Here is a 25,131-nt window from a genome sequence, read left to right as displayed (position 1 = left end):
CTTGTTATGTTTATGGTTGATTTGTTAAAACGTAGAATATAGAACAATATAAAACAAACAACCAAACAAACAACCAAACAAACAAACAAACACACAAACATACAAACAAACCAACAATGTGCTGTCACTCACTTGTAGTCTCTTTCCCAGAACTTCATTGGTCTGATATAGGAGGTGATGAATATTGCACTGCCGAGGATGGGGTTAAGAGGGGTGGAGAAGAATGCAGAGATGGCAGTCTGCACAAACAGCATGGCGGAGTCTGGGCGATCATGTTCTTATTAAGGATCATCATGCTTCATATCAGATTTGTGACTTCAAGAGGTGATGCATCTATTTGGAAAGGTATGTGAGCTGAGAAATTATCACACAGAAACTACTGCATACAACCACACACTTTGCAAGCACAATATTTTGCAAATTGCACCTTGACCTTGGAGCCAACACATATTGCACTCATGTTGCAGGAGGCAATATCTTGGCATATTGTTACTTTTGCAAAAATCAGCAGGCTCGCCAAAGTCACCATAAATTATGACTTGTGTAGTATAACTCCCTTCAAAGAATGAATCAACCAGTCTGAGGGAGACTACAGAGCTGGCAGAGCATTTTCAAAAGTGTGGGGCCCACTTACGGGTTTCATGAGCTAGCAAGCCAAAAAAAAAAAGTCCTCAGCTCATCTCTCCCCTTCCATTTCCGGGTTTTTTCAGCTGACAAGCGAAAAAAAAAAAAAAAAGGTCTTCAGTGCAAAAAACAAAACCATACCACGCTCTATACTTCAAGATCTCTATTCACAGCTGTATTTCTATTTAGTGCCACTTACGTACTTCCGGGTTAAAAAAAGTGTGGGGGCCCAAATTGATGTCACCTTATGTATTCCTTTGCATGGTGCACAAAAAGTGTGGGGGCCCAAGCCCCCACGGCCCCCATGGTTCCGCCAGCCATGACTATATCTGCTAATTTTTTTTTCTGCCTGTCAAAAACAGAGAATGAGAATTAATGGACTTCTCATGGACTCTCAGCTCTAAAATCAACTAGAAAAAAACAATCCACTGCTCATCTTCGCTGGTATGAAAGCAACTCTTCTGGTAGTGTTTGACATTGATTACACAGATACTGCAGGGCACTGGGCCATATTTCAGACAGCACTTTTGATGCAACAATCACAAATTCACAATAATTGCATTTACTATTTAGCAGCTGTTGAAAAAACAACCAATCAGCTAACAGTCCATGGCCATGGTATCATACAATCATTGTGCCTTCTATAATTTGCAAACTATCTATTGAATCAAGCCCAAGGAGACAAACTTCCGACCTCATCTACGCATCCTTGACTGCATGTCCAAAATTTCACAATTCTTATTGGGAAAAAAAGACAAAAAGACAATCTATATGAACCCCCACTAAAACTGCTTTCTATATGTGACATAAATTCTTGCACGACAACACTTACAAAGATGATGAAAAAAAAAAACCAAGAAGAGTAAAAAGGATACGTGGGGCACTGAGGGGCTGGGCGAAGGCATGGAACGCTGATCCCCACGTGATTTGCCAGGGGGCGATGTAGGTGAACACAAACTTCAGCTTCAGCAGCCACTCGTAAATCTGGGGAAAAGGAAACAAAAAAATTGTGTTAAATTCACCAAGTCTACACCGTATACGGTTTAGAAAGAGGGCATGCATCCCATATAGTCACGTATGTACAAGAAGCTGTGATTCACTGACAATGCCTTCCATGTACATACAGATTATTTTACATATTTTGGTTCTTCATACTATGCCATTTTGTCATTACTAGAAATCTTATTTTCACTATTTACGTCATATTTGATCATGTTTACAGCATATTTTCTTCAGGCAAGATGACAGAGATGATACGGGGTAAATCTACCTTTTCAAGTGGAAACATTTCACTCATTTGTCTTGACAAATGTGAACAAACCGTGACAAACCAAACAATCATTACGCCATGTTCCACTGATGGAATATCCTTATTCTACTTCAGGATAGACATTAATCCTTTGCTATTGGTTTATGACACTGTTTCCATTCATAACATTTCTTTGCATAAGGCAGCTTCATATCTCCATATCAAGCAATAAGACATAAGTGGCAATCATATGTAGATGGTACTGCAAAAGCTGATATTTTCCCTGAGTGTTCAATTTCTTGAATTTCGTCAATCACTGTTGGGTCGCGATTTAACAACACGCAAAAAGATCGCCTTGCACATTAAAGTGATGGAGCGAACAGAGGTCTGTGATCCCCTACTTTATGAAAATACATGTATGCACAAATTAAACCTTTCACATGTTCATATATTTACCTTTGACAGTAGGATGGACATGATGAAGTAATGGATGACAAAGTAGTCCGTCAGGTAGGTGGTGGACCCAAAATTGAAGTCGTACTTGAAGAAGAGAGCAGTGAAGGCAAGGATGGGGTACTGGCGCGCCGTGTCGGCGAAGGCCCCACGCAGCAGCTTCAGGCCGCACACGCTGATCAGAACGGCGCCACCACTTTTTGGTTCATAGAATGAAAAGATGCATTGATATGATGGTGCTGTATTGCAAGATATAATACTGGGTTGATTCTGTCACATAAAGCAATGCAAAATTCATGGCAGTGATATTAGTTCTTTGTAATGTGACTTTATTCCCCGAAGCATGATGATCAGTCTGATTTGCAAATGACAGGATTAACATATAACAATCAACATAAATAATAAATGTATAAATACATAAATGCGTCCATATACATTGTACATAAACAACTTCTTCATAATCTTCCAATTCTTTTGCTTTAATGCATTACTATGTCACATTCCCTGTCGATAGCTATAAAATGTCCAAATATTTTTCATTTATTTTGATACTGTACACAGTGACACAGACATAAGCTCTTTTGTTTTGTTTTGGTGTTGTGTTTGGCGTGTTTGTAAAATGAGAGCAAGTATATAGAAGAATAACAGGCAAAAGTTGATGTTAGAGTAGTGTAATAGAATAGCTTAAGAGCTTACAATGGAGTGAACTCCTCTGCGATGCGTGGTCCTGACGTTGTGAGACCACTGATGAAGACCAGCGGATAGAGGATGTGACGCTCGGCAAAGCACAGCCACACATACAGCTTCTCAAACAGCATGATCTTGGCTGCATCTATGGCGAGGAGAGACCAGCATATGATGGAAATTGTTTCTCAAACAGCCATGTCTAGCTGTAGCCAGGTGTCAGGTTGGCCACGTTTGACATCTAGTTTTTGTTGTTTTTATTTGCTATCATCCTTAAAGCACATGTCGGACAGGTCCTTATTTACTACAAATGGACAAGTAGCTTTTAAACAATTTCAGCAACACCTGGCAACAAACATACAATTAAGCTATAACTTAACTATATGATATAAAAAAAAATAGTTTTGGCCAAAACTTGTTTGCCATTTTATAAAACAGATGATGAATATTATTCTTTTTGTGCATCAATAGGACTAGTGTGCATGCGCTAACTATAATAGAATTACAATGTAAAGTCTAAACCCACTCGGCTGCACCTTGTGGGTCAAACAATCCCAGAGTTACATCATGCACACAATTCCTACTGACGCACTCAGACCTGTGCATAACTTGCATACTGACTTACCCCTGACTTCAAACTGGTGGTACTCGCGGCTCTTGAGCAGTGGCTGGGAGAACGCGGCAAAGGGGAGCTCCTTCCTGAGCTGGGGCAGGATGTAGTGGAGGAGGAAGCCTACTACGATGGCAATGATGAACAGCACGTGGCTGAGGTCCGGCTGGAGGGGAGCAAGGAGTGGGGAGATGGGGGAGATGGTGTAATAGATGAGTTCCATTACTGCTTTGATTAATCTAGGATCTCTGATGTTGATGATGTCCATGGCTTATCATCATTGCATGTCACAAAAACTCCCAACATATTATTTGCATCCTGCAGAAGTTACTCTCTGATACTTCTGGGCTGCCAAGAAAACCAGACAGTTTATATCAATACATTTTATGTCAATACACTGTAAAAAAGTTAATGGTCTTTATGTTAATGGCACCTGCTAGGTAAGAAAAGCTTGCAAGAAACTACCACTGTCTCTCACTGACCCCCCCTCAAAAAAAAAAAAGTTTGCTGGAGGTATTCAAAAAGTACACAGAATCCCCAGACATAGCAACTGATTGACAATATGCCCTTCATCAATGCAAATATACACCATTTAATAAGTGTTTTAGTAAATCATGACTACCCCAAAGGGAAATGGCATGACTATCAAAACAGCTCTCTTAGATTGCTTGGAGGAGAAAATATGTAACTGTGCAGACAGCAGATTTATTCTGAAGCAACTAATCATTGCTCCTTGCACAAATCACATGTTGCCACATGTATTGATGGCATAACCACAACACAGCTCCAGAAAATGAGGTGGTTGCATCGCCTTAGTATTTCAACACTGAATGCATGACCCTATTGCCATCCCATTATCACAGGAGAAGTTATTCTAGCCCCGCTTACCTGCAGCTCGGTGAAGACAGTACTGACATGGAGGGCGGTGACAAACGCTACCATCACAAGGCACACAATCAGGTCTGACTGCAGACGCTCGCTCTGCAGAATGTGAAGAAAGGGCAAAAGGGCTAAGTCAACTTGAATTGAAATTACATCTTACGAACTGATATCTTACATATTTCCCAATATGGAAGGCTCTATTTTCATCAAGACTTCAAATCTTTTCTGTTGAACTGGCTTTCTGAGACTTTTACACGTTAAAGTGTACGTACTGCCTTATCTTTCATTTTTGCACACTAGGAGCAAAGAAAAGACAGTGACTCCATGGCCCGAATTCACGAAGGTGGTACAAATGAAACCATGGTTTAAACCATGGACAGAAACCATGGTTTAAACCATGGACAAAAACCATGGAGCGCCAAGTGTTACATGGAATATTTCGTTACGAAATCAGTCATTTCGTCGATGAAATGATTATTTTGTAATGAAATGACAACATTTTGTAACTAAATGAACATTTCGTCCACGAAATGATAATTTCGTTAACGAAACGGTAATTTTGTCGACGAAATGACCAATTTCGTAACGAAATATTCCGTGCGACACTTGGCCCTCCATGGTTTTGGTCCATGGTTTAAACCACGGTTTTATTTGTACCACCTTCGTGAATTCGGGCCAATAAGTCTGGTAAGTTCACATAAGAACGGTATATTGTATAGTATTCTCACTGACAACTCTGTTGACTGCAATCTGACATAGAAAATGTCTTTGCCATGTGTGAAGAATGCAGCAGTATAAATTCTTGAGGCTGGAAAAACTGTACAACGTATCAGATGGTTAATAAACATGTAGAGGAGCAGAATCGGTGACATAAGAGGAATGAAATGGAAGAAAAGAAGGGGAGAATTTCTGACGGATATGGGGGAGCCACTTACCACAGACTTCTTGAGCTTCTCCGGAAGAGGGTCCCTGATGGACTCCTCCTCAACGTCCTCGGTGCTCCCTCCCTGGTCCTCCGGCATCACATGCTCCTTGATGATGGACCTGGAGGTGGACATATAACACGATTACAGTTTAGGATGACTGCACACTCCGTCCACACCTCAAGGCATATATATTCCTTTTGTTGATGCTGAAATCTACCTTGTGTTACTACCTCAAGGAGGAAATGGTGACAATCAACTGCACACGCATTATTTTTGTGACACTCAACAATAATAAAGACTTATCACCATCAAACAATTAGGAGTAATCAACAAAACCTTACTTTTTCCTCGAGCACAATGTTTGTGTCTCTTTCTCGAGAAGCTTCTCACCACATTGATTTCTTGGAACCCATTTATATATTCATAACACATACTGCAACAGCAACAAAGACTCCAACTCCCGCTCTCCAGCTTAAAGTTTAATTTCTCCTGCTTAAGGTGAACTTCCAATTCTCCCACTAAAACTAAGCTTTCACATGTCTAATTTTAGTTTTTATCATGCAATGTATAAATGTTCACAAATAAGGCTAAGATAGCACCAGATAGGTGTTATAACCAAAAGCATCCTGGACTCCGGCCACAAGGGACATTGCACTTTCACAAATTGGAGTTGATGGCCATATTTTTGGCATGAAACTTTCTTGAACTGCCACTGGCATTCAATGCATTGTGCAGACAAAACCTTTTGCATGCATTTTACTTTCGCAAATTTTGGCTCCTTGTGAAATTTGCGCAACTCTCATGCATGCAAAAATTTCTGGTTTTACAGAATATGTCTTTTCTACTGAGAGCATCTCAGTAAGAAGTATCAATCACTGAGGGAGGTGCTTGCCACACAGGTCCAATTGTGTGCTAACTGTTTGAAGGGAAATCAGATGTGGTGATCTCCACAGACTGGCAGTCGTTTAGTTCAAGGGGTTGGCTGAAGAGGGGATTGTGACAGCATTCTACTGATCACCAGTACCGGGGAAGACAGGAAAAGCTTGACTCACCAGACCACACCGGGATTGGAGGCACTTCGGCTGAGATGGTAGCTGAGGGCCACCGCCAGACCGCAGAACACGGAGAACAAGACGTGCTGGGACGATGCCGCATCCTGCCGGGGTCAGAGAGTGATGAGTATGTGAACAGCTTCTGATATTTCATACACTGCAATGTAGTCCATGAGGGATTTAACAAGTAGCACCATGACTTTTGCCCTAAATCCTAAGAATTGTTTAACATTACAGCACAGACACTATCATGAAACTTGCAAATGAGTTTTTTTTTAAAAATGGCTAACGCTACAAAATTATCTAGGTAAAGATTTTAATCCTTGGATTGCAGCATATTCATTGTGGTCAGATAATCAAAACTTAGGCCGAGATGGTATCAGAGAGCATATAGAGAACTCTATAGTTTCTCATCGCCCTCTAGCAGGCACTGGACCCTTGCCCCAAGGGACATGCTCATGATAAATGTGTTCAAGCCAATGAAAATTCATATACATAAAGATTTTTCTCTTTCTACATAACTAACATGCTAAAATTTCCAAGTTGTCGACAAATGTGCAGTGTCCTCTATTCTTCTCATGCCTCCTTGCTCATTCACAATCTTACTCCGATGAATTCCAATCACCAGAGATTTTGGACATAGACATTACAAAATTTGACAGTCTCCACTCTATACAATCCAAATGTAGTTCATCGCCCACAGCATAAAAAAAATAGTTGGTAATCTCAGAAATATTTTTACCTGAAGGCCACCATAGGCAAACCCGCATAGAATCAGTACAGCTATTACACTACGCAACACTGTATAGGCAGCAGCACCTAGACCAGTGGTACCTGAAGAGAAGACGAGAAAATAAAAATCAAAAATATGAGCATATGAATCTGGAAATATGAAGAAATAACCATCACAAGGAAAATATTGACCTCAAATTTGGCTCATAAAATAGATATACACTGTGTATTGCCACTGTGGATGCGCTGAAGGGGGAATATTGCTGATCAACCAAGTTTGTGACTGTTATCACATTAGAAAATGAAATCATACACAAAAAAAATTCCATGAAAAAATTTGCTTAATGATGGTTGTTATAGAGGTACATGTTCTTTTGGTCCCTACAACTATAAAACTCTGCATCAGACTGATAATACAAGGGCATATTATCACAAAATTATATACAACTACTAACGGATGCATTGATGTATTACATATTTGCACACAAAATACACTTCAATGTCATAGTATATCACGCCATTTCATACACTTACGCATTAATGCCATAGCATATCACTAAAATTTAATGTGACAGTACATCAATGTCATAACACTACCACTTACAATGTTAGTAATCTTCAATGGCATTTATGCCATAACATATATTAAAATATCATGTGATTGTACATCAAATGCCAAATCATGTTGTATGATTCTAAACAGTTGCATACAAATGTGTTACACTATTCCACGATTGTGACACCTGTACAGGAAGTGCTGATATATTACGTGTATATAGCTGATCCTGGATCCACACTACAAAAACATCTACGAGTATCCTGGCAGGGACGATTGTAATTTGTCGTGGCCACTTACCGCTGCCACCAAATATGTGAATGTCTATCGTCTCCAGCAGATACATGACGAACGTATTGCACTGAGGAAGCAACCCTACCAGGAAGACCAGTGGAAAGAACAGGACGAACACTGCCGAGACAAACAAATGGAAATAACAGTTAAGCATTAAGTTGATGACAGATATAGGGAGAATTAAGGCAAACTTCATCTTTTCCAAATGAAATGATACTTAAAGGGATGGTACACTTTTGGTTGAGATGGGAATTCAAGTTTTTGCAAGATAATTAGAAACCATTGTATGAAATATCAAAGAGCATAGAGAGGAATACAAAGTTTATTTGATGACAGCCTGTTTTGAAATGGCCGAGATATCCAAAACAAAGCGAAGCTAATAAAAGATGGGACCCTCCTTTTATCAGGACCACTTTGTTTTGCTTTGTTCTTGGATATCTTGGCCATTTCAAAACTGATCTTCATCAAAGAAACTTTGAATTCCTCTTAGAATTGTATGCTCTTTAATATTTCATATAAATGGTTTCTAATTACCTTGTAAAAAGTTGAAACCTGAATTCCCAATCTCAACCAAAACTATACCATCCTTTTAAGTATTAAGTGGATACCAACGACAGAGACTTTATTCTTTCTACAAGACACATCAAAACATTTTTTTTTATAAATCAAAATCAGAGCAGGCAAAATCCCTGTCATTGTAGACGTCATATATATATATATGTTTTTTTTTTGCATTCACACAGATTTAATGAACGCTAATAGCAAGAGATTTGGCTGTCCATCACTTTTATTACTGGAATACTAAAAGGCTTTTTCTTCAGCATATATACTACAGAATGATTCACGAACACAGAATGCATCATGCACACTAAATTCTAAAAAACATGTATTTTTTTAAATTCAAAAAACATACTTTCCTAATTTTGAAGAAGAAAAAAAAATGCTTAATATTGTAAAAGCATTCACACACTAAATTGGCAGCTCTGCAACCGTGACCTTTGACCCACCTATGAGGAGGTCCCTTGCAAAGAGGAGGAGTGCCTGACTCGTGAAGGGGAAGCCGTAGATGTCAAACATCTGGTCGTACAGATTGGGCTGGGTACTGCAGTAGTCTAGGAGGAGGATGAGGCTGCAGCAGAGGCAGAAGTAGAGGGGTCTGCTGTACGCTATCACGGGATTGTGCCCCTGCAGACAGAGGGAGGTTGATGGACGTCAAGGAAGAAGATGACGACGAAATGAAGGAACAAGAAAATCAGCCAACCCGTTGTCTCTCAGATATTGTGATTACCAATTTGGTTAAATCAAAATGAAACCCAAAAATATGAATTTGAGTAAATGTAGCAATATTAGCAGAACACATCAGTGGAGTTAAAGGAAAATTAGACAACCCTTTCAAAAGTTGTAAATTTTTCGTGTAAGTGCCGCCATCGCTGAATGAGAAGACTTCAGCAGTTTCTGAAGTCATGCATGGACAACGACATAAACAAAATATAAAAAAAATTTCACAATTTTTTTTAAATGAAAAGCACACATTCCTTCCTCTTGATACTGACATAAGGGTTAATTGTCCCTTTTTTCTGAAAGAGGTAAGTCAATTAAGAGCTGATGAATTCTCTTCACATTTTGTTTATACCATTGTGCATGTGTGACGTCCAGTCACAAAATATTGTAGTCTTCTCATCCAGTGATGGAAAATATGTGCTTTTCTTTTTGGTTTTGAGGTGTCAAGCAATGGTGAATATTACACTATATCCACTTCAAATATGACAGCCTTTCTATCTGTGGCTGCCACTGCATGTAAGTTAATGGCAAAATATGTTCATTGAGCACTCCTGTCAGCCCAATTCAATAAGTCTTGGAGGTGTAAACATACATTTTAATTTGTAAAAATATGTTTATGTGCCGATATGTGTCTGATACTGCTAGTATCATAGAAACTGTACTTACATGCATTGGAGAGGCAGCATCTGGTTGAACACTCTGAAGATAGAGAAAAAAATAATGAAATATATTACCCAATTAAACCATTAAAAAATCTATTAAAAAAAAACAGTTTGAAATAATAATAAAAATATCACTGAAGGTGATATCAATGCCCCTGCCTAATAATTCTGAACTGGTACACTGCCTAGAATAACAAACAGTAACTAATGTGTTGATACCATGGCAACACAGGCCAACTTTCCGCTACTCTTGAAAAATATGTCTAGCACAACTTTACATTGAGCTCAACATGCGTGAAAAATTAGAAACTGGAAAAGTAGCTTGCACCAACCAACTGCCCACCATCCACCACAGCACACGCTGATTCCTACTTCCTACCACCGTCAAACTTCACTTGGAAGGGATTATGATTACAAAACAATAGTGCAATGACTGCTACAACTGTAAGTTGAAAAGGTACTGGAAACAGAGCAAAGAAAATGGGAAACACATTGGCAGAAACATGGCAAAAGAAGACTGAGCTCTGCACAGACTGGGCATGTATCCCCACGAGACCACAGCTACTACATACTTCCAGATAACTCGTGCCAAGTGTTAGGCTGGAGTTTATGTGTGAATTTACAGTACTGAAATGTCTCCTGAGAAATATACGTATTGTATGAAAGGTCGTAAAGGAGACATGTATATACTGTCAAACTCAACATGGGATTCAATTAGGAATGAAATAAGATCATAATGATCTGTAAAAGGTGTTCAACTTCCTTTCTATGTGTGTGTGTGTGTTGACGGCTGATGATTATCATTCACCTTGTATTTTTATCTTTGTATGGTAAACAGAGTGGTTCTTTGTGCATAGCCAGCGGCAGGTGACAGTGCTGTGTTTATTTGTTAGTTTTGGTATGCTCCTTTGTTTTGATCATTTCAATGAGAGCCAAGTGTTGGTTGGCACGAATAAGCTAAACAAACGTGATCTGGTATTGTTTAATCTATTGCTTGAGAAGTCATTCATCTTCTTTATGAGAGTGTCTCAGTCTTGAATCGGTTGTTTCGGTCAAAGCTCTCCTCCATCAGTTGATTCGAGCGCTGGATGATAACATCTTCTTCGGCCACACTCACTCACCTTGAGGAGGGAGTACTGACAACTTGCGATGATGAGGCAGAACCAGAAGACCCAGAAGTCGTAGAGAAAGCCTTGGTTCATCACGGCAAAGCCTAGGAGGGAGACTAGTACTGCTAGAAACACAGCAAAGAGACTCTCGGCTTTCGTCCGATTCCTGGAATGAAGGAGTGGGGGAACAAGAGAAGATCACGCTATCATTTTGGGACTCAACACTGGAAGTCACAATGCATTTGCACCTGCAGCACATTGAATCAAATACACAAGATCTCAAAAAATCGTATCTCCATTCTAGAGTACCTGCAAGTGAATTGTGGCAAGAAGAGAACATCTGATTGTGGACTCAAAACATTCTAAAGTTCCATGGGTTTCAAGATATCTTTCACAATAATATTACCTCTCTTGCAGCACTGGGGTTGTTAAACCGGAATATACCACAAAATCTCACCACACTTTTTCCTCCCTTGCTAACTTTTACAATGAATTATCATTCAATCAGTTACACAAGGTGCAACCCAATGATGATTATGTAAACTGTAAATTCATACACTGACTGTGCTCCTGTACATGACCATGGTTTATTCCATGAATATTTTCTTCTTTGAGGCACCTTCTTCTGTGTGACGTCAAAATAGTCACAGCCATTTCAGTCATAACGGCCCATGAAAAGTCTTTGGACCATAGAAAATATATATATTTATCAGAAAATCTATGTACCTGCAGTTGGCAAGGGATACTCCAAGTGAAGCATGGGTGATGTTGGAAAGGTATGCAGGAATAGTTGCAAGCAACAACATAGCAAATACCATTTAAAGTCATTTAATAAGTCCTGTTACAGTAAGTATGGAGTCTTAATTGCAGTTTCCAACAAGTATGTACTTCATTACAAATTAAGTTGATTGTGTGGTAAACAATTTTGACCAACGGGAGAGCAATTTGCACATACCTGTCAAAGAGAGCCAGGAATGCTAGTCGGTCAAAGCTGACCCGTATTGACCGCCAGGGCAGGACCCAGAAGCGGTAGTTGTGCAGCACCTTGACCTTGTTGTCGCGGCGGATCCAGCGATCGGAGGCCCCGCCCCCTCCGGCCGCCGCCGCTGACCGGCTGCCCAGGCTATGCATCTCCTCGTAGGTGCTGCTGGAGTCGATGTTGGGGTAGTGGTCGAAGAAGCCCGTGTACGTCTCCCACTGCTGCGGGTCGGTCAGCCGGTCGAGAATGTTGGTCGGGAGGTCCATGTCGATGCCACTGGGTGCCCCCGTGCTGCCCCCTCCGGAGGTGCTGCTGATGGCCCGCAGAGCCCGAGGAGGGGGGCGGGGCTTGGGGACAGAGATGACGGTGGAGTCTGAGTGGGAACTGGAAGTCTCCTCCCTGGGAAACACAAGGGGAACACATGATAGATATTTGAAACAGACAAAACAAAATAAAAGTCCAATAAAACAAAACATATCTTACTCCTATATAACTGGGGTGGAAGCCTTTGCAAAAAGTGCACAAGCACTTGCTTCTTGTCAAAACTTTAAAAGCATGCCAAGACTTCACTTTTTGGTTCTGCAAAGTCAGTAAATTTGACTACAAATTTCAATTTCAGTCAATTTCAATCTCAATTAATTCATCAGAGAGAACTGATACAAGTAAAAGTCAATGGGCTCACCCCACGTACATCGTACATACACCCATGAAAAGTTGCCCAGTCTGAAAAGGGGTAATTATAAAGTGGATCGAGGGTGACAGTGAAATCTGCCTTTATTTCAGTGCACTGAAATACACACACACACACACACACACACACACACACACACACACACTAATTTCAATGTTAAGCACTTCGTTGGCAGTGGATGTAATTTCCAAAAAGGGTGAAACATTTACACATCTGTGAGCCACAGCTCCCATCAATACAAAGTGGTGGACAAAAACACCACAGACTATGAGATATAGAACAGAGATTCAGGGCTTGCAAAGAATGACTCACCACTCATTGCTTGTGGACTCTTTAGGAGGGGACGGCGACACCTCGGGAGACTGATTCAGCTCAGGTTCGATTCTCTGGGCCACTCCGGAGCTGTTCTCCCCAAATGTATACGTCATCCAGTTACCTGTTTGTAACGGAGGCAAACACGTGAGAATCTCTCAACACTGAAGTGCATGATAGAACTTATTCAATCATTAAAGCTGGTTCATTGACATATTTCCATAAAACTACACTACATCACAGCTTTATCCTGGGGATAACTAGCAGAAACCTGTCATTAACTGTGGTTTCTTTTACATCTTTCATGGGTAATTTTTTTTTTCATTCTTTGCCTAAATGATATCGAAGGTGGGCGAGATGGGAGAAAGAGATACACATTGAATTTCCTGATTTGACTCCAAAACTCTCAACTGCAGTCATCGCAAGAAAGTCAGTTTGCAAAAACACTGAGCAGTGCCAGAAGTTCATACAGAGAATATATTTACCTCAGGCTGGTTAGGTGTTGAGGGGAAGAAATAAACGATATATCTCTTTGAGGCACTGAGTGTATTTATACAACACCTAAAAGGATTCTAGCAATCTGACTGGTTGACTGGTCATCATGTGAAGTGAAGTTAAGAGTGTCATTGCACACCGTTGCTGTTGCTGTTGAGCATGCAAACCTTGTCAGCCAAGTTTGGATAATTAACTTTGATGTCACCCACTCATAATCATAATCAATGTGTAGTTTTGCACTGTTGCACTGCTCTGTCATAATATACATACTTTCTGCTGTGCGCACTAAATCACTTACAGGCGCGCGCTCATTCACTGTTACCAATTTCAACTGATTACTTATGCGTACGACTATGCAACTATAAAAGCATTTGCCTTTTATGGCGAAAAATGGTAGCATTTCTGTAGAATCGACGAGGACCCCATTCATTGACATCTGAGGTGTTGTATTAAACAAATAGTGTACGATCTTTACTCATACAATGGATCAAGATATCGCATTCGGTGAAAGATGACACGCTCTATTCAACTTGGCTTTCCCTCACTAAATAGAACGACTCATCCTTCATCTCACACGAAATCTTGTACCATAGCACTGAGCCTCGTGATCATTCACTATTTGTCTACTATGTTTTTTCTTGTTTGATACACCAACTCACCATACTCATCCTGGAAGCAGTGGACGGAGCCCGGGGAGGTGTCGTTGTGATTGGTGGCCATATAGCGCCCCTCCCCTCTGGACAGCATGGTGAGGGCGGCGGCATGGGGGGACGTATTCGGCAGGATGCCCCTCCTACCAGGGGTGTCAGCTGCAGGGGAGGATGGTGTGGAAGTTTCATTGAGGTTAACTCTTTCATGAATACCGTAAATATTCCAACATCGTAGTAAATTCCTAAAAAAATCTTATTCTAATCACCTCTGCCTAAGAGATTATGTTTGTGCTAGTGTTTCTTTGTCTGTAGTGATATTATATAAGAATGTATGAACAGAGATTGATGAAACTTTAGCTCCATTGTGGAATAAGGATTATTTGATCAGTTTATATTGGTAATGATAATCTGGATCCAAGGTTTTGTTCAAAGAAAGTGTGCACAGTTCTACAGTTCTATGGTATCAGTGACCCTATGGCATAGCTGGAGATAAGCACCCTGCAAATACTTCTAGATCCTTTTTTTTTTTCTAAACAAAAAGACATCCTTGACATCGTAACAATTCCACCATTTTCAACAATGATATTTGACTTACTGGAGTTATCAACGATTAACCCATTGCTTCAAAGACATGGGAACTACCCACAACTTAATGGGTGTCTCATACCACTCCCACAAGCAAAGAATGAATACATATTTAATTACCATCACAAAGGGCATTACCTCTATGGACTAAGTACAGTGTTAACTCTCTCAAAAACACCAACTCAAAATGCCGATGATGATTACATAATGCCCCCTGGGATCTTAAAGGGGTGGTATAGTTTTGGTGGAGACCTGGCTTCAGGTTTCTAAATTTTTTGGTGAGATAGTGAGAAACCTCTTGTGAAATATAAAAGAGCATGTAATTTAAGGAGGAATTTAACCTTTATTTGATGAAAATCGTTTTTTGAAATCCCCGAGATATCCAAAACAAAGTGATACTATTGAAGGATGGGACCCACCTTTAATTAGGATTGCTTTGTTTTACTTTGTTTTTGAGTATCTCAGCCATTTCAAAATCGATTTTCATCAAATGATCTTTGACTTGCCCTAAGAATCGTATGCACTTTAACATTTCATAAGTGGTTTCTTAGTATCTTGAGTTGAAAGCTGAAAGCTCAATCCTCATCTCCACCAATACTATACCATCCCTTTAACTGATATGTTACTGATAATGAATGTGATGGAAGTACTTGTTGAATCGGAGTGATGCCTCCTGGCAGAGGACTCTCCAGACGGCCTCCTCTGCCTCCTCTCCTCAGCGGACGGGGACCCGTGGTAGGTCCTGTTCCTCATCCGTTGTCTGGACTCACTGGTGGCGCTCACGTAGCGGGCCTGCCACCGCCGCCGCCTCCGGAAGTTTGGGTTCACTGCAAAGTAGAAGGAGAACCGATAAATAAAAGAGTAGTCAAGGCCCAAAATCTCTACTGTAGCACCGTATGGCACCATGTGGTACCATTATTACTACAGAGGCAATGGCTGGTCATGACTCTCCCTATCGCATATAAATGTAAACATTTGTCGCTAGCAGGCGAGTCCGCGAGCTGGCTATAAGGCATGTGCAAATGAATAAGATGATCCTTCGCACCCATATGCAACATGTAGAGGTCATGCAGGGTCAAATATTCAGTGTTGACTTGTGCACTTCTGGTAATGAAGACTTACCGCGCAGCAAGAAAAGGGTAAGGCGGTAATCGCATCTAATTTTTCCCTTTTCTTCATGACAAAAACATTGTCACGTTACAATAGAAATGCATCTCCAGAGCTTATAATTTCCCATTTCATTTCCCAACATCTATCAACTACTGAAAAAATCTACCAAATCATAGTAGTTTGGGGAAAGAGATAGCACTCCGTGTATTTTGAGCTAGACCAAATAGAGCTTCCACTGTGCACTGTGCTGCTATGAAGAGTTTTTTTACAGTTATATGCGATAGGGAGAATTTGAGAGGAGATGAGAGCATGGCACACTGTCTTACCAGCTCCTTCAAGCTGGGACCGGAAGGAGTCCTCCCTCAGCATCTTCCGCATCATCTTGCTCAGGATGTGGTTGCTAACCACCGTGCCATCGGGGGCGATGTAGCGCTCGTCATAAGCGGCCGAATCTTCACCTGCAAAAGAAAACCCATACATAAAGTAATCTTGATATCCAAGCTCTACAGTCACATTCATAGGCTTTGCCACAAGCAACACAACTTTTTCTCCGAGACTCTCGTTCCAAGAGGAAATTGTAAACTTGAATTTAATTTGAAGAATAAAATGCGGAGATAAAGAAATTGTTGGACAGCAGAAAAAAAGACATATAACAACAGGATTCGCACCACAGACAACGATATCAATATCGGTTCATAGGGAAGAGTAATTTCCTGAAATCTACTAACTTGTGCTTCGCTCCACAACAGCTCTGCGCTTGGGTATGGCGCCCTCTCTCGTCCTGTCATGTGAGCGGTCACTACTCCGCGCATCGAAGGTGCTTGTACTGGCTGCTTCTTCGCTGGGGCCTGGTTGCCCTGAAAATCAAAGTTTTGAAATAAGTGCCATAAAAATCAAAATTTGAACCATGTGAGGCAAATTTCTGCCAACTGCTGATTATGCGCATATCAGTTGACTCGCCAAATTGGTAAAAATAATGAAACACAGCAAAATATACTGCATACACAGTATGTAACACAGCAGTTTGGGGAGGTTTGCACCCTAAATTGGTTGGGGTGGGCCAAAAAATATGAGGGTAAGGATACAAGTGAGGACATAAAACAAGAGCTCATGGCTATGAGATGAAAGATTAAACTGTCCTATGAGTATTCATTTTCAGGGATTACTGGACTAAAGTGAGGAAAGGGAAAGAAAATCCTGAGGTAGGGTTTAGAGCCTCATGGGCTTGACATAGAATTTAAAGAGAGATGTCACCATGATGCAGCCTCCCTCTGGTGCACCTTGTCATTGACTGAATTGTAACTACCTTCTCACAGGCTATATTTACAATCATCAGTCTTTTCCTTTAAGGGTTTCTAAAGCACTTAGCTCAGGTGAGCTAAAACCCAGTGATCAAAGGGAAGTAGCATGAAGTTACCATGCTGCAGTACATTCATTCACAGAGTCATAGGCATTTTTTCAATGACCATGATGACCATATATTAAACTACAGCTGTGAACAGTAGTTCTTCAAAACCAGTGAGTAACTTACGCCTGAATGAGGATGGGCTGCTCCCACTGCTAAGGTGTTGGATGGGCGTCTCCCCCTCCAGGCCAAACAACCACTGAAGACCGGTGGAGCTGGAGGTACTGCGGGTGCTGGGCGTGGCCGAGGAGGCCAGGAATGCGGAGCGCTCAGAGATGACCGTGCTGTCGTCCGACCCCGAGCTGGCGCTGGACGAAGAGGAGTGGCTCCGCCGGCGGTGCTCCGGGGTCAGGGTGTTGCTGGACCCGCTGTGCCTCCTGGAGTCTGGGCTGACGTCCTCCAGAGCAATGGACTCCAAGCGCTCCGCGGAATCCTCGCGCGGCAGGTGGCGAGAAGCCTTCTTCTCCCTGTCATCTACTGCACACGCCCCCTCCGAACTGACTTCGGTGTTGTTGTTGAGTCTGTCTGCTGTGGATATGGACCCCGAGTGGTGCTTCCGCTTCTTGCTGCTCTCTTTGGATTTCCTCTTACTGTCCTTGCTACTCTCGCGCTTTGTGCCGCTACCACCCGATGTGCTTGGACCGCTGGAGTGCCGAGTCTTTCTCGAAGAGCGCCCCCAGGTGTCTTCTAGCGGTGATGCAGGAATGGTGGATATTGGGTAATCTTTCTTCCCTGTCTTGTCACTATGTTTCGATTTTGAACTAGACCTCGTACTTGATCTCGGCTCATCCGATGTCTTTAGGGATTTACTAACCTCCTTGGCATTATGACTAGCATCTTTGACTCCTTGCATTTCACTGCAGGTCGTACAACCCTTACCACTAGTCCTAAAATCAATCACTCTATGAACATCCTTTCCAGAGTCTGACTCAGAATGTGACCTCCTAATGCGCTTTGTGCCGACGGTGGGAGACTTCTCCAGATCACTTTTCTTAGCGGCCACGGGCGTCTCTCTGGGCTCGCTCTCCTTGTCCCCGTCACCAAAAATCCTTATTGTGAGGCCGTTCCCCGACGGGGCAGGGGCTTTGCTAACGCCATTCTTTAAGGGTCCAAACAGCTCTGGCTCCATAATCGCCAACTCGTCCTCCCACGCCAACTCCTCGGCCCTCAACACCCAGGGGTCGCTCTCCAGCGATCGACTGGATGCGCCGCGCTTGCGATCGATCGCCTTCGCGGATTCTGCGTCTCCAGCGTCCTCATCTTGGGCACAGGTGGACACACCCTGACTACTCACGCTCTTTGGCGGGCCTGAGCTTTTAGTCCTGTGTTTCCCACTTTTGGCCGATGCTTTTCCCTTTGACGATTTCTGCTTCTTCCCCTCCCGATGCTCATCTGTCCCTTGAGCTGCTTCTTCTGTATAAGCAGAGAGAAATATGACAAACACATTTGACTGATTCCAACAAAATATTTCCCATCAGGGTCAATAACAGGCACCTGTTGGAGCAAAACAGTGGAATTGCAACACCAACTCTGGTAACATGCTGAGTAAGCGTGCATTCTTTTTTTTTTTTTGCTAGGAACTTAAGTGTTACTACAGGCAACACTGTATACGCCATATATCTAGCGAGTCTAATAGATTCAGGATTCAGGACTTCCCGACAAATTTGCGAGTGACTAAATCCACAATTTTGGTGTACACCGTACAGTACTGTACGGAGAATTGTATGTGCGAATGTCACATTCATGTAGGGATCAGAGTTCATATTTTTGCGTGTTTTTAAATTCACAAATAGCATCTGACTCATGAAATTTGTGAAAATATAAACCTCACAAAATATTTGGCGCATACAGTATTTTGCCAGATGTAAATTTCAGAAATACAAAGTCTTGTATCTATCAACTCGTGAAATTTACAAAAATATACCGAGAAACAAACTGTGAGATATACCACACATACACAGTCGTCAAAACTAATTAATATTTCAATTCATCATAATTCATGCAAAATCAAAGAAAAAAAAAATCACTTCACAATGAGATTAGGATCCTCATCAAACAGCTAATGGGTGTCATCTTGTGACACTTACCACATAACCACACAACTGACGGTCCCCGTTCATCATCTTGTATTCTAATGGTGGGCTTGGGGGAGTGGGACCCGCTGGTACCTCCAGCTGCACCTACAAGGATTGAAGAAAAGGCATGTTGCTGATATTTGTCATGAGTTGAAGAGAATTCCTTTAACTTCATCAATAAAAAGTTTTGCATAAGCCACTGCCTAATCTGCTTACTATCTCGATCGCAAACTTTGCGGATTTCATTTACATGTTTCAATGGCTGTAAACTATTTAATCTATGCATGACTTTTTAAAGTCATCAACACTCATTTGTGGTTATTTGTACTTTCTTCGAGGTTGTTGCTCTCAACATTTTCATACTCGATGCAGTCCGCTAAGAGCTCATTTTACATCCGTCTTCCTGTCTGGTTCAAATAGAAAGTGTATGAAGCACGGATTGATTTACTTAAACAGATTTGATACGAGTTCATCAAAAGTTGTGGTTTCAATTCATGCATACAAATACTTCCCCTTTTAACATGTTTAGATTTACAAAATGTTATGCCACCCACACATGGGGAAAAAAACGCGGGGAGCTTTTGCCAAGTTTCCATCTTGCATTGACCTCAAGGGAGAGACATTTGAGACACTTTCTTGATGCGGAAGTGAAGAGCTATGAAAACAAAGTAAACTCTACACATGTTGTTGATCAACTGCCATAGCACTGATCATCACCCAAGATCACAACTTGAAAGTCCTTTGTGGTTAGGACTCTCAACGAGATGACACTTTCTATCCTCAAAGATGGTCTTGGAAGATTTTTGTGTCTCACCCTGCACTTTGGTCTCATCGCAGGAGGAAGGTTCTGCACTCTCGGGACCGTCTTCCTGGGTAGGACTGCTTTCCAGGTGACTCTTGTCGATGGCACTCAGGGCCTGAAGCAGGGTCTCCTCCAATGCCGCCAGGTCTTTCCTCTGGTGGACCTCGACTTCGATGTTGCCATTGCCAAGGGTGTCGTCGCTCTGTGTGGATGATGACAAGGAGGGAAAGTACAGTCAAACTTGCCTTATAATGGCCACCTGTCACTTATGACCACTAAAAAATCCTCCCAAAACTTTTGTTAGGATCGCTTTGTTTAACTTTGTTTTTGGATATCTCAGCCATTTAAGAAAAACAAGTTTGATCATATAAACTTTGAATTCCTCTTAGAATTGTATGCTCGCTTAATACATTTCATACATTGGTTTTTAAGTATCTTTTAAAAAGTTAAAAGCTGAATCCTCACCTCAACCAATACTACACCATCCCTTTAATATACATTATAACAACGAATTGCTACCAGTTCCTCTATTTGTAGTTCCTTAGATGTCACCAGGAAATTGGGACATGACATAACATGCTGTTTGTGTCACGCAAGGTCACAAATCTCCTCCGCTTAGAATCTATGGCTCACTCAATCTCCTGAATCATGTTTGGGCTGCAGTGAAAACTAATCAACGCCAACCAAGCTAAAGCGCGGCTTGAAATGTGTATTACACAATGACATTGATGACAGCATTAACTGCGCTGGGGAATACCATTTCGGCAGAAAACGTGGAAGTTGCCAAACACTGACTGAGCTTTTCACAGGAAATCAACTGCACTTCCTTTCAGCATGCTTTCGCTTCGTGTTGCTGCGGAGATCTATGCATGCGAGGCAAAAGTCAGGCTTGTTTGATATATCTTTGTAAAGTTTACAAGTCGCCTCCTCACAAACACAGTCCCTCAGTATACAAATGATGCACGGGTACGAGTGCATCAGTAGGAATTGTGTGTATAAGGTACAGTTTATTTATGGAATTGTTTAACTCATGAGGCGTAGCCGGGTGGGTTTAGACCAGATTCCAGAGTTACCGCATACACATTATTCCTATTGATGCACAAAAAGACATTTACATCATTTGTATTATAGGACGGTGGACTAATTTTTGCCAGAAAACCTGATTGTTTGAATTGCTTTCCCTACAATTACAATGGCACATTTACTGGATGCAATTCCTTTTGGCTTGCCATAGATTCAAACCATGTTCCAGTAATTACTGCTAGCCATCTCTTGCTAAGTGCGCAAATGCTTGCTACATTTGTAAGCACGCGAACTCTTGCTACTTGTTATCATGGTACGTATAGCCAGTCATCTCTCGCTAAGTGCGTAAACGCTTGCCAAGTGCACAGACTATTTGGCTACAAGTGCATGATAGCATATCTATAGTGGCTATTGCCAGTGATCTCAATGATTACTTAATATCAAACATGCTGCCAGTGAACATTGATGCACAGCTCTCCACCAATGAGAATGCAGGATTCCCTTGAACCCATTCTATAATCATTCTGGAAACCTAGTGGAGCCACTGGCTAAATGTGGCAGTGGCTTCCACAACTATGAATTAGAAAAGCCATCTATTCTAGTTTGTAGCATCTGTCTGAAGTGGCTGTCATTTCTACTTCCCTTAAGTGGACATTCTAGTAGAAGAGCACTATTTTCCTCCTTTCCAAACACGTCAGAAAAGTTAATTTAGATATGATATGAATATCGTAATTCCATGAGCATCATTGAAACATCTGTCGCTAAAGTGAATGTATGACGTACTTATCACAATAAACATGCTGTTTTGGTATGACTGATACAAGTAACAAGTGTGCTGCTGTCAGTTTTATTAGAACAAAGCTTATTGGTATCACCTCACATGCCACAAATTGTATAAAAACACAACTCTTTCAGTTTTGATTGGTGCCAGTCAGTGCATTCAGAGAGAGTTTTCAAAACTATGAAATGACTGCTTAATCATGCAGTAACATGAATGTCCTTGAAACTGGATGGAAGACCACATGTAGTACTTCAATAGCTACCAACACATACACAAACATGTTTATGGATGCATACATTGTAGTTGTGAATGTATTGTTCTGAAATTTGTGAATCATCCTGTAGGTTAGCTGATGTCAAAATTTGGTCCTTTCACAACAACTGTCTGCAAACTGTAATTACAACATATGTCTCTTCAAGTATGTAATGTCTTCTCTCCAAAGAAGCCATGCTTGTTATATTTCAAAAAGCATGGCTTCTTTTGGAATTGTGTGCATTCAGAGGCAGATTAATTCAGACTGCTTTATATCTACTGTACGTATGTATACTGTAAAAACACACTTATTGCATGGGAGAGAAGCCTGTGATACTAATGATGAGGAAGAAGAAGAAGACAAAATGCAATTGATATAACCTTCATGAATGACTCATCCAGTTACTGTGGAAAGGGATGTCTCCCTACACACAGCCTAGACAAATGTCTGTCTTTTTCAAGGTATTTGATGCAATAAAGCCACATAAGACTACGGGGGAGGGGGTGCTAAGCAGCTTCGAGCTAAGATTAGCACTAACCCCAAAAGAATAGTGTACACATATTACCTGCTGGTAAAGTAGGGCGAAATATGCTTATACTGTATGTATGGTTCAAGTGTCTATTGGTCTATGGATCTGGTTTCACAGCAGTGAAAATGAAACAAAATTTTATAGCACATCAAACAGTTGCGATTTTGTATTTTGTGTTATTTTTTTCCCTTGTGATCATGACCAATTCTTTATTTTTTTCATGTCTTGCATGTACATTGACAAATATGATTGTGTACTTAAATTGGAAGTGTGACCACTCAAACAGTGTGAATCAACTATGGTTATTGCACTTTTATATTCTATTCCTCAACTTTCCTAATTATTCTGTTATTTTCTTCATTTGGTCATGACTAATTGATACCAATGATTATTCATGGAAGCTGCAATCAAATCAGGCTTCCTTAAATACATTTTTATGTAAACTTGATTATATAAATGTAGGCCCCATTGGTGGAATACAAAATATCTTACCCACCCTGCAACAGACATACGTAGTAACACAATTTAGGAAAGCAATATTTTCCATAAAATCTGTAGTATTTTCAATAAAAGACAGTACAAAATAGTGCATAATGTAGCAGATGGCATCTCTGCTACAGCACTGCACCACATGTGGGATGTTTGAAAAAAAAACCACAAAAAAAAAAACCCACTACAATAACAACAAGGCAATAGCCAAATTGTGTCTCGCCCATTCACAAACGGACAAAGGGATCAAAAGTTATGAGCCATAATCGAAACACGCCATGAAAACTTAACAATGGGCCCTAAAAATTTGTTGACCCCTTTCTGTGATCTTTGACCTTGTGATGACCTTTAATTCCCCAAGGGACATCTACCGTCCAAGTTTGGTCACAAACGGACAAAGGGATCAAAAGTTATGAGCCATAATCAAAACGCGCCATAAAAACTTAACATTGGGCCCTAAAAGTTCGTTGACCCCTGTCTGTGACCTTTGGCCTTGTGGTAACCTTCATATTTGGCAAAATGTGTAACTTTGTATAACCACTCTTCCCTCCAAGTTTGATTGAAATTGATATCCTCAGTAGAGAGTCATTCAAGTTTTTGTAGCGTTACGGACAGGCGATGGACGGACGGACGACGGACGGACGGACGGACGACGGACGGACGACGGATGAACAGACGCCGCAGGCGATCCCTTAGTCTCCCCACACCTCCGGTGGGCTAGACAAAAATGGAATGGACATTTTTCCTCCTTACCACTCTGGTGCTCTTGTTGGATGATGCGGTCCTGCTCCTAGAGGAGGCGGTGCCGGATTGGTAATTTGGGCGATTGGAGTTCAGCTCCACCATCTCAATAGCATCACTGTCCTCCCTGGGTAGAAAAGGAAACAAATTGCAACAAAATCATAATCCTAAACAACTGAAAACTTGCAACTTCAACTGAATTATTTTCCATGGTTTCCATCAACCAACTTCCCCAAATTGAAATGGACATTGATAGCATTCTTGATATTTGGCTGGTTTAAGACAAACTGTACATTACAACAACTCTTCACTTTGATCCAATGCTTTCATTTAAAGGGGAAAATGAATAAAATTCCTCTATAATGTTGACAAATCTTTTAAAAAAAAATCATAAGCATTACCCTTAAACATTCATTTTTATCTAATAATGTATATCATGTTGACTTTCAACTGCACATTTTCCTTAGTTCCAGTAATATGCCCTCAACCATAAGCATATCTTGGTTTATTGTTAACTTTATCATGCCAATATATTGCAATATTTGTCATGGTTTAACCAAGATACAAATAATGACATGTAACCGTTGCTCTAAACGCTATTAACAGCAACAGAGTAGATCGTGACATTTCAAGAGGGCACATTAAAACAGTATTTGATATCATATCACATACCCAGCTATTCATAAATCACATGGCTACCTAGGAATTGCACAGGCTTTGCACTGGCAATGGCAGTTGTTCATTATGATATCCAGCCATTATTTATTACCACTTACAATAATGCTAACAGATCTCTGAACACTGTATTTTCAGTACAGACCTACAATACAAATTATGCAGTACTGTAGGTGAAGACCAGGAAACACAAATGGTGGCAGCTTTTGACGTATCGTACATGTGCATTAGTCACAATTCATGCATCCACAACGTGTGTTGCTAAACATCGAGTTTCGAGTTTCGAGTTTCGAGTTTCGAGTTTCGAGTTTCGAGTTTCGAGTTTCGAGTTTCGAGTTTCGAGTTTCGAGTTTCGAGTATCGAGTATCGAGTTTCGAGTTTCGAGTATCGAGTTTCCAGTTTCGAGTATCGAGTATCGAGTT

The 25,131-nt window shown here is 41.0% G+C and overlaps 1 protein-coding gene across 1 annotated transcript in view; it reads right to left on the bottom strand.

The window, feature by feature from the left end:
* LOC139739042 (pecanex-like protein 1) overlaps window positions 1-25,131 on the bottom strand; it is a 136,182-nt gene that overhangs the window by 76,073 nt on the left and 34,978 nt on the right. Inside the window, exons 3-25 of the mRNA XM_071649658.1 lie at window positions 24,047-24,161; window positions 20,231-20,420; window positions 19,429-19,521; window positions 17,468-18,754; window positions 16,665-16,793; window positions 16,263-16,394; window positions 15,477-15,653; window positions 14,251-14,400; window positions 13,097-13,220; window positions 12,070-12,492; window positions 11,127-11,280; window positions 10,010-10,042; window positions 9,070-9,247; window positions 8,069-8,179; window positions 7,223-7,314; window positions 6,481-6,584; window positions 5,438-5,546; window positions 4,509-4,601; window positions 3,636-3,786; window positions 3,023-3,158; window positions 2,330-2,522; window positions 1,500-1,608; window positions 133-262 (exon numbers count right to left, since the gene is read on the bottom strand). Coding sequence (XP_071505759.1) covers window positions 133-262; window positions 1,500-1,608; window positions 2,330-2,522; window positions 3,023-3,158; window positions 3,636-3,786; window positions 4,509-4,601; window positions 5,438-5,546; window positions 6,481-6,584; window positions 7,223-7,314; window positions 8,069-8,179; window positions 9,070-9,247; window positions 10,010-10,042; window positions 11,127-11,280; window positions 12,070-12,492; window positions 13,097-13,220; window positions 14,251-14,400; window positions 15,477-15,653; window positions 16,263-16,394; window positions 16,665-16,793; window positions 17,468-18,754; window positions 19,429-19,521; window positions 20,231-20,420; window positions 24,047-24,161 — 4,413 coding nt within the window. The remainder of the gene's footprint in view (window positions 1-132; window positions 263-1,499; window positions 1,609-2,329; window positions 2,523-3,022; window positions 3,159-3,635; window positions 3,787-4,508; window positions 4,602-5,437; window positions 5,547-6,480; window positions 6,585-7,222; window positions 7,315-8,068; window positions 8,180-9,069; window positions 9,248-10,009; window positions 10,043-11,126; window positions 11,281-12,069; window positions 12,493-13,096; window positions 13,221-14,250; window positions 14,401-15,476; window positions 15,654-16,262; window positions 16,395-16,664; window positions 16,794-17,467; window positions 18,755-19,428; window positions 19,522-20,230; window positions 20,421-24,046; window positions 24,162-25,131) is intronic.

Source organism: Diadema antillarum, unplaced genomic scaffold (genome assembly GCF_040938485.1).
Source record: "Diadema antillarum isolate AM-2024a unplaced genomic scaffold, OU_Dant_1.0 scf00000029, whole genome shotgun sequence".
Lineage (NCBI taxonomy): Eukaryota > Metazoa > Echinodermata > Echinoidea > Diadematoida > Diadematidae > Diadema > Diadema antillarum.
Note: the sequence above shows the minus strand (reverse complement) of the source record. Positions and strands in the feature narration are given on the sequence as shown.